Source organism: Myxocyprinus asiaticus, chromosome 24 (genome assembly GCF_019703515.2).
Source record: "Myxocyprinus asiaticus isolate MX2 ecotype Aquarium Trade chromosome 24, UBuf_Myxa_2, whole genome shotgun sequence".
Taxonomy (NCBI): domain Eukaryota; kingdom Metazoa; phylum Chordata; class Actinopteri; order Cypriniformes; family Catostomidae; genus Myxocyprinus; species Myxocyprinus asiaticus.
Genome location: NC_059367.1, coordinates 889,514 through 900,000, shown reverse-complemented (window position 1 = coordinate 900,000; position 10,487 = coordinate 889,514). Strand labels below are relative to the sequence as shown.

Here is a 10,487-nt window from a genome sequence, read left to right as displayed (position 1 = left end):
ACATCAGAAAAATAAGAAAAAAAGTAAAGTTTTGGCTCAATCAGGACCCCAACGCGAAGCGGTCTTGAAACACACACTGAACAGGTTTATTTTGCAATGACGACTGGCTGACTACATTATTCTGCTTAATACATGGCTACTTACCAGTTAAATAAATAAATGGACATGCAATATGGATTTGCGTTGAAATAATGTTAGTAATGTATGTGAGAAGAAAGAAATCGTGGAACAGCTGAATTCTGGTTTGTGTTGGAGTTCTGGTGATGCTTATTAGGGGGAAAATGATGACAGCAGTGAAGTGCAAAACAAAAGAACAACTCAGAAAACACAACAACAAGTCAGTTGAAACGGTAGGTACCTTCTCACCTGATTGGCTGTGTGGATGGTGTCTTTCTTCCTAATTGGTTTACTGTCCACCTGTGAGATTATTTCAGTTGAAATGCCAGAAGCTCACTGACTGATGCATCGAATCATTTGGAGTGGTTTCTCATTCAGTAAAAGAGTTACAAGATACTTTAAAACACAGAGAGCAAAAAGGGCAAGCAGAATAAAGTTTTAGGTCCGATATTCAACTACAGTGAAGACAGTGCATAAGGGACCGTCTAAAAATTCCACAAAGTGTTCTAAGAACATTGGAGACGTCCAACCATTTTTATAATTGACTTGCATGTTCTAACACTTCCACATTATAAAGGTTTTTTAACAGTGTTTGTTATGTTAGAACGCACAAGTCAATGCTTGGACGCACTGTCGTTTTAGTGCAGTTTGTGGACTTTTTAGACGATTCCTTGTTGACCGTTGGCTCATATCATATCCTGCTTGCTCTTTTTGTTTTCTGTGTTCTGAAATATCCTATTACTGTTTAACTGAATGTGAAACCTCTCCAAATGATTCGATGCATTGGTCAGTGAGCTTTTGCCATTTCTTTTTAAATAATCGCACAGGTGGACAGTGAACCAATTAGAAAGATAGGACTAGACACCATCCACACAGCCAATCAGGTGAGAAGGTACCTACCGTTTCGGTTTCAGTTGACTTGTTGTTGTGTTTTCTGACTTGTTATTTTTGGAATTGCCTTTGTGTTATTAGTTTTGTTGTTTTGTTTTGCACTTCACAGCCACCACAGAAAATGACCATCTGTCTGATTGCTCATTATCCAAATTTTTACAAGACCAAATGAATAAGTAAATGGACATTTTACATTCAGAGATCGCTGAGTAATCCGAGAAGTAGGAAAGATGATTTGCAATACCCGGATGAGCCATCTGCTATCAATGAATCACTGGATGTGTAATTGTTATTCAGAAATATCAGACCGCTAGATGACGCCATTGACCAATCCGAATCGAGTATTCCAGAGAGCCGTGTAATAGGCAACAATAACATTTTATAATCATATAATAAGTAAATGTTTATACCAGTGGATTTGTGTTTAATATAAAGAGGATAACAGTTGCTAAAGTGTACTGGAGATCACAGCTGATTAATCCGTGCTTTCTGCACGTCATTTATAATGTTTACTTCGACACGTCCAGTGTAGCCGGACTTAAGCCATTTAGTGCAGACAGGGTGTAATGCTCGTTTTCACAGAGTATCAGTGTTGGTGCATTTAAGGATGAAGAGTAAAACTGTTAATTTTGTTGTGAATTTAACAGACCACTGGTTTGGGTCGTCTGAAACCGAACACACTAGTATTTGGCTTTAAGAACAACTGGAGGGACGGTGACATGAAGGAGGTGGAAACATTTATCAACACTATTCAGTGAGTCTGCAATACACTGCCTCCTAATCTTTAAATGTGATGTGTGTCATGTTTTTTGAAGTGAAAACACTCTCCCGTATCAGAGTCAACCATGAGTCACTGAAGACTCTGTGACGCTTTCAAAATAAAAGGTGCGTCTCAATCAGCTTCCTAGTCCAGTAGTCAGAGCACTGATCAGGGAGTCGGTCATTTCTAGAGCTGTCCCAATCTTAAAATCATTCCAGTGCACTGAAACGTTTGCTCCATAAAAATTCCCATAATGCACCGTAAAAACCACTGAGCATGGTTGTTGTCTGTCAGGTCTTCTGAAGACTCTCAAGTCGTTATAGGACATATGATGCCAAAGCCTTATTTACTCTTTAAAAGATAATTAACTTTCATTCATAATGTTCATTAAAGAAAAACAATGTTTTAGAGTTGTTAGAAAAAGATTAGAAATACACTAATTTATATATTACTTTATTTATGTTATTTATCCATCATTGTACTTTTTAATATCTACAGCAAAAATGCACAATGGTGTAATCGTCGTATTCTCCCCAGTATTGGAATGCCCAATTCCCACTACTTAGTAGGTCCTCGTGGTGGCGCGGTTACTCACTTCAATCCGGGTGGCGGAGGACAAGTCTCAGTTGCCTCCACTTCTGAGACCGTCAATCCGTGCATCTTATCACGTGACTCGTTGTGCATGACACCGCGGAGACTCACAGCATGTGGAGGCTCATGCTACTCTCCGTGATCCACGCACAACTTACCACACGCCCCATTGAGAGCGAGAACCACTAATCGTGACCACAAGGAGGTTACCCCAAGTGACTCTACCCTCCCTAGCAACCGGGCCAATTTGCTTGCTTAGGAAACCTGACTGGAGTCACTCACACCCTGGATTCGAACTCACGACTCCAGGGGTGATAGTCAGCATCAAAGCAATGCTGCTGATTAATACAAGCTGCATTTTCGTGTCACAGGTAATCGAGTCATAAGTGTCCCCAATGCTCAGTGGATCAACACCCTTGCCAGTGCCGAATTCATGTTCACGATATACAGATTTACGACACAGGGAGCTTGTGAGCAAAATGAGACACACCCATTGTTTGTTTGAGCATACAGGCCAGCTACACTGACTCAACCAATGGCGTGAGTTTGGGGTGGGACTATCTGTTTGTCCAACCAATAGAATGGAGTGTTCAGGAAACCTTCTTAAAAACAGCTATTGGTGCAGAAATGACTCGCTTCACCATTAAAGTAATAGTTCACCCAAAAAATACTCTCATCATTTACTCACCCTCATGCCATCCCAGATGTGTATGACTTTCTTTCTTCTGCAGAACACAAATGAAGATTCTTAGAAGAATATTTCAGCTCTGTAGGTCCATACAATGCAAGTGAATGGTGACCAGAACTTTGAAGCTCCAAAAAGCACATAAAGGCAGCATAAAAGTAATCCATAAGACTCCAGTGGTTTAATTAATTTCTTCTAAAGCAATACGATCGGTTTGGGTGAGAAACAGATCAATATTTGAGTCATTTTTCACTCTAAATGTTCACTTCCAGTCACTGTCCAATGTACGTTCATGATCATGCGAGAACTGTCAGTTCTTGAGAGTGTTGAGAGAATTTTCATTTTTGGGTGAACTACCCCTTTAAGAATTTATTTTAATTGATAGACATGAAAACACCTGAGTGCTGTATGTGTGTGTTTCAGTGACGCGTTTGATCTTCAGTACGGTGTCGTTCTATTAAGACTGAAGGAAGGTCTCGACATCTCACATATTCAAGGTGAAGATGCTTTATCTGCTATTGTCTTTAGATATGTTTATTATTCTGTCTTTTCATCAGTGACTTTAACGCAATTGGTCTTTCTTCAGATGAATTTCAGTCGCCACATGAGAAAGCTCCTGGAATGAAAGATCTCCTTGTGTCCATCAACATCAAAGACTTTGAGAGTGGTTCCTCAAAAACTTCATCACAAACCGCCAGTTGTCAAAGCAGTCCACTCATCTTCAGAGGTCAATAACACTTCACAACATCAATACTAGGGCTGGGAATTGCCAAAGACCTCCAGATTTGATATTACAAGCAAAATGGCATAAGATATTAAGTCTTGTTTTTAGAGAAATCTGACAAAATTAAGTGAACTTTATACTTAAAAAAAAAAATCTGCAAATTGGGTAAGAAAAATAAAACATGTTTTCCCTTTGAAATAAGTACATTTTTCTTAACCCATAGTAGTTTTTTCTTGTTTTAACCCTTGTGTGACCTTCGGGACATTTTTGTCTTTTTCATTTTTGTTTTTTTCGATTATTTTGGCTGTGTTAATATTTTTACATTTTGCCAGAGGTGTGTATTTTGGGGGGAATTTTGATATTTCAACCTCAGTTCCTATAATACATCTATAATACACTGTGTACACAAAATAGTTACACTCAGGACCTTCAGGACAAAAATGTCCCCATTGAATCCCATTAAAACTGCAATATTTGATCCCAGTGTCATTAAAGCAGAAAATCATGAATTCTATGATATCTATGCTTTCATTCCGGAGCCCTGGCTTCAAAATTTACATTTTAATATTTTCCACCAGATGGCGCCATTTTTCTCATGTTTAGCCTATGGAGCAAATACAAGCTTTTCCCCTATTCTCTGTTTGCTGTATTATAGAGCACTGCAGGCCAACTGAATAAATGATGCAGATATAATTGTGAGGGTGTGTTGGTATGGATGTCAGAGTGTGTTTTGTATGTGTGTATTGAGAAATGTGTGTGTGTGTGTAAAACAACAACAGTGGCATTATGTAAACAAACTGGCATTTAAAGGGTTAAAATCCTGAAAATGAATGAATATTTGGTAGTTATGATCAGGACTGATGTTGGTTAAAAAAATTATCTTATTGAAAGAATATTAATATATAATATTATTATGGCAGTTATTTGACGCGGACATTTTTGTCCTCTAAGGACCTCTGAGTAATTTTTTAATTGACGCACAATAATTGTATTTTTTTCTTGTTTTAAGCATAAACCTTACTAAATTTTGTTAGATTTCTCTCAAAACAAGACTTATATACATAATATCTTAAGCCATTTTGCTTGTCAAGTAAATATATCTTGCTTTAAGAATGTTACGATATTTTTTTACTGGAAAACAAGATAAAATACAAATAAGAAAATAACCCCAACAAATAAATGTGTTAAATAACTATAACGTCTTATCACACTAAACTATCAAAGTAAGAAATGGGAAAAGCTTCAATAAAGAGCGGCACAAAACATTTATGCGCATTTACTGCAACTAGCTGTACTGAAGTCCTTATTATGGCTGGGCGATATATCGAATATTCATGAAAATAATCGCAATCATTTGGCTTGCAATATCAAATTAAGCAATATCACGAGTATCGCGATGATTTGCGCCTTTTATTTGCCCACCATGTTTCCTAAAGAGCACGTCATTAGACTAATTTGACGATCCTTCAGGGCTGCACAGTCAATCAATATAACATCAGAATTGCCATATGATCATATGTGATTATTAAACCACAAAAGGCTGTGTAAACTGTCAAATACATACTGCACTTTCAATTCCACTGGGGGCCTAAAGACAAAAAACATTTAAAGCATGATTTTTAAATACGTTTATTTGTTTGTGAAACTGCTCAACGAGAACTTTAAGACATTATTACAGACCTAATTTTCTATAACGCCTCTCTGAAACAATGTGCATTGTGAAAAGCGCTATACAAATAAAAAAGTGACTTGACCATGTACGGTATCATTGTATACTGGTGCATATACTGTAAATAAAAACGATTAAATATCATTCTTGCTTGTGTTCAATTAGTGCAAAAATGTGGGAAAACACGCCTTTATTATTTTTAACTATAGATTTTTACTTCATGCATTAACGTTTTGAATCTCCTTGGCTAAAACAGCTGTTTGGATTAAATGACATAAATGATTGAGATATACACCAAATATCATCAATAAGCTGAAGAATATGGAGAGATTATTTTTGCAGCCATATCGCCAAGCCCAATTCGTGACAGTTACATTACGTTTCGATGAAACTCACTACTTGTAAGCTCAGAGGCGACACAAATCCTCCAGTTCAGAATTACTTTCATCATTATCTAGAGCTCAAATTCATGATGAGTTTGAATGCTTTTGACACCTCAGATTTGTGTTAATCTGTAAAGCTTTTGGCATTGATCCATGTATATTTTAGGAAGTAAGAGCGCTCCTGTACGGCTCAGTCCTGCAGATGAGAAACTTCTGGCCGCTGGTCAACAGTTCAAGAGGAAACAACGCAAGGGAACCATTGATGTCTGGTGGCTGTTTGATGATGGAGGTACAGTGATCATATGGATGTCTCATTAAAAATAGTATTTTCATAGAGATTTTTAAAGGTGCACTGAGTACAAACGGTGTTTGTTGTGCTGACACCTAGCGTCATTGATTCAGCATCATGTAAAAAAAGAACGTTCTCAGTAGCCGATGTCACTGTGAAAATGCGCAATTCACAGTCAACCATGAGTGAAAACGTCCAATTATTGAGATTATTATCTTTGATTATTGAGATAAAGTGAGTAATACTGGTCATATATGATATAAAAGGTGGCACTCATGAATGCGCATTCAGCATCATGTAGAATAAAGCAGCTTTTTCTCAAAGACTAATGCGACTAGTCTTCATCTCATGTGAGTGCACATCATTTCAAAGAGATTTTACTGTTAATATTCCTTTGTTAGCAAAAAATTACTGAGTGCACTGTTCAATACTTATGTAGTCATGCTGGCTTAAAACCCCAACATATTGTGACTCTATAGACATGGTTAAGAGTGTTCCAGAATCCCTAAACCAAAACCAAAATTTCCAAATGTAACTCCTCCTAAAGCTTTCAAGCTACATCTGCCAAACTTGGTACAGACCTTCAGACTGTTCGAATTTACGTTACTGTGACTTTTCTAGCTGATTGGATTTACGGTTTTCCTGTAACAGATGATCAAATATCCCCAAAAATTCTATAGACTAACAGTGAAGGCTGCTTGTAAAAAAATATTTGTAAAATATTAATAACTACAGTCTTGACCAACACAAAATAGGTATCGTTTGAAAGTTTAGAAGCTCTACTTTCCAATGCATGTAGACATTATGACCAAAACTGAACAAGTGCTTTGAAATTTGCAGACAAATCAGAAGTGTTCCGATTTGATCATTTATAAAAAATTTAAATAAAAAAAATCGCACTATATATATTATTGCAATTAGTAAAAAACATCAGACTGATCAAATAGCCATGTGTCATATGTTGTTGGAAAGCTCTTAAAGAGTAGAATACAACCAGATAAAAATATAGTGAATAATAGCTAAGTGTGTCTTTGACAATTATGATGGTGTGGCTTATATGCCGCATTTTCGCTTATAACTTCACAAAATGTAAACTGAACATAAAATATCACATATCATTATTTAGAGGATGTGATTATCTTTCAAATGAGTCCACACACAAGATAATCAGATGTATAGATCATTAGATAATCCACATGAAGCACAATGTTACATATGACCACCAGGAGATGGCGCCAAATACATGACACAGACTCAATGATGACTCAAATGACACAGAATGAAACTCATTCTGTGAAATCTCATTATTAAAATCATGTCTGTATGTTATGCAAACCTTTAGTCATTGTTGTGTTTGCATGTGTAATTAGTTCTTATGTACAATTATTATGTTTTATTTGTTTGGAGATGTTTTTGGACACTATGATACATTATTGTTGTAATGCTATAACTTTTGATTGCTTTGTCGTATCAACACACAATTTTTCTTAGATACAGTTGTCATGATTAGGAACAAAACAAAAGCAGTTTTTCTGCACACCTTATTTATACACAGAGATATATAATGTCAAATAAGAAAAATAAGAAAAAAAAGTACATTTTGTCTACATTTTTTTGTGTGACTTTTCAGCAGATTCTTATGATGAGAGTCTCAGAATGTAGCGTATTTTTTTACAATGATATCAATCAGTCTTGGGTATACCACTGAAACAGGAAATCTTTAAAAAACACCTTCAGAGCTTAAAGGGTTAAACTGTCAATCCAGGCTCTTTTAAGTCAACATCAAAGTTTGTCTTGAAAAACTTTACCTATCTAGTTACAAGTGAAGTTTTGATTATATTGTTAATTTCTGTGTCTGTATAATAATTCTGGAGAAATGTGAGCTTTGATAAATGACACTTTACCTGTTGTTTTAGGCTTAACTCTTTTGATACCATATTTACTGACCAACAAGAAGAAATGGAGTGATTGTAAGATCCGTGTGTTCATTGGAGGAAAGATAAACAGGATTGATCATGACCGCAGAGCGTGAGTATTATCACCAGTTCATCGATATTCACAAACCTTTCTTACACATTAGATCTAATGTACTGTGAGTATATAATTAAAAACAGTTTCAGTAATGGATACAGTGATAATCAGTGTAGATTTAGTGAAAAACTACAAAGCTTTTGTTCTCGCACAGCATGGCGGCATTACTTAGTAAGTTCAGGATCGACTTCTCTGACATCACTGTTCTTGGAGATATCAACATTAAGCCAAAGAAACACAAGTATGTTTATATTAATTAGTAAACATATAATGATCATGTTCTGCTGTGGTGTCCATGAGAAACAGATAAAGTTTGACATTGTGTTCAGTAAGAAGATGTTTCAGGAGATGATTGAGCCATACAGACTGAGAGAAGACGACATGGAGCAGGAAGCTGCTGAGAAACTGAAGGCGGAGGAACCCTGGAGGATCACTGATAATGAGCTGGAGCTGTACAGGGCAAAGGTCAGATGACCTCCTCAACCTACAGCTGCATCATATGTCACACTTTTATATTGCAGTGATATGGAGCTTCACACGTCTATCAGTTCTATTTTTGCATTGAACAAATTATTCTTTCTTTAAATTAGTCGAACCGTCAAATCAGACTGAATGAGCTGTTGAAGGAACACTCGAGTACAGCAAATCTCATCGTCATGTATGTATCATATTTAACTCATAATTATTTGAATATAAACTGGTATTAGTCGTGTAACTCTTCTGGAACACACAGGTGTGGTATCTCGTCTAATACTGTTAACGTGTGTTTGCGTGATTTGATTCAGTTTTATTTCTCCTGTCCGTTCACAGAACGATGCCGCTGGCCAGAAAGGGGACGGTGTCCAGCGCTCTTTACATGTCCTGGCTGGACACGTTATCTAAAGATCTCCCTCCCATACTTCTTGTCCGAGGAAACCATCAGAGTGTTTTGACCTTCTACTCATGAGAAGATGATTTATGAAACAAACCGTTACAATCAGTGCTTTTGTATATCGACCAGATATGTTTGATGTTGCCGAATTAATTTGCAGTACATTTAATATGTTAATACGTATGGTATGTAACAACAGGCCATTTGGAAAAGCAGAGCTAATGATGCTTGAAATATATCTATTAGCACTTTTACACTTAGAGTTCCATTTATACAGTAAAAAGAAAAAACATCGTTTTCATCGGCATGAATCCAAGGTTTAGTGGAAAACTCTTGGGCTTGTGGATTGTTATGGCTCATATGCTTTAAAACAGTTGTACCAGTTTAGAGTTTACTAACAGTTATAATCACTTCTTAATCGTGGTGAAATTCATGGCATTGCAATTGTCTCTGTGCCAACACTGCCAATTAAAACACTGTTCTAGAGAGAGTAACACTAACAAACATATTAAATAAACTGCCTTGATTTTTAACAATATAATTGATTTGTGTGTTTTGAAGTAATGCCTGGTTTTTGGGAATGATGTGGTCTGTCAACAGCTAAAAGACAAACAAATTTCACTGAAAACATCAATCATTATTCGGGAACAGCATGCACAAGTTACGAATAGGGAAAGAATTTCATGCAAGCAATTTGTTTTGGGGGGTGGGGGGGTTGTCACTGTAGAAGAATGAAAACGTAAGAGAAGAGAGACAGAGAAAACAAAAAGACTTAATAGAACAAATTAGGCATTTTTTATAAACTCTACGACATGCAAATGTTAGTTTTAACCTCCTCAGACCCGAGTGTGACTGCTGTGTGCATTTTCCATTTCTCTTTTTGATTTGTAACTAGTAGCACCGAATAAACATTTCCTAAAAACTGATGAACCACGTTAAAATAAAATGATACATTATAAATTCTGAATCTCTGTAATTTTAATTACAGATCTGCTTCTCGGTCAAAACCCGACAGCATCAAATCTGCATTAATGCATCATATCTAACAATAATTCAGTGAAGATTTGGAAACAACCGATAAATATACTTTTTACCTCTAATAATGTTTTTCTTGTATCTGGATTAACCGTGCATGTATATGTAATAATTATACACAGTTGTGCAACAGGTCTTCATTCAGAGAATTAAACATCCACAACGGACAAATGTGTGATGCAGCAGTTTCCTTCAAGATCAAAACACACGTTTCATTTTTACGGGCAACATGAAGTGTTGTAGTTCCAGTGTTGTAGGTTTACTGTGATAAACCCTTTTGCCTTTGGTTTCATGGTAAAATAATCGGAACAAAATTAACCAGTTTTAACCGGTTACCAGCATTTAAAAATAGCGTTTTCACTCCGGAACAATTGAAAAACACTTTGTTCTGGTTTTCGGTTACGTTCTGCTAAAAATTTCATTCATTTTCAGTTTTCGTTC

At 36.3% G+C, this 10,487-nt stretch overlaps 2 protein-coding genes across 2 annotated transcripts in view; one reads left to right on the top strand and one right to left on the bottom strand.

Annotated features, from left to right (window-relative positions):
* LOC127414547 (solute carrier family 12 member 2-like) overlaps nt 1-9,570 on the top strand; it is a 26,168-nt gene extending 16,598 nt beyond the window's left edge. Inside the window, exons 18-26 of the mRNA XM_051652649.1 lie at nt 1,656-1,762; nt 3,468-3,541; nt 3,631-3,771; nt 5,987-6,109; nt 8,026-8,137; nt 8,295-8,381; nt 8,470-8,605; nt 8,731-8,798; nt 8,951-9,570. Of these exons, the coding sequence (XP_051508609.1) occupies nt 1,656-1,762; nt 3,468-3,541; nt 3,631-3,771; nt 5,987-6,109; nt 8,026-8,137; nt 8,295-8,381; nt 8,470-8,605; nt 8,731-8,798; nt 8,951-9,086 (984 nt within the window). The 3' untranslated portion in view covers nt 9,087-9,570. The remainder of the gene's footprint in view (nt 1-1,655; nt 1,763-3,467; nt 3,542-3,630; nt 3,772-5,986; nt 6,110-8,025; nt 8,138-8,294; nt 8,382-8,469; nt 8,606-8,730; nt 8,799-8,950) is intronic.
* The window catches only part of LOC127414552 (synphilin-1-like), a 285,700-nt gene that overhangs the window by 11,345 nt on the left and 263,868 nt on the right, over nt 1-10,487 (bottom strand). The window lies entirely within an intron of this gene.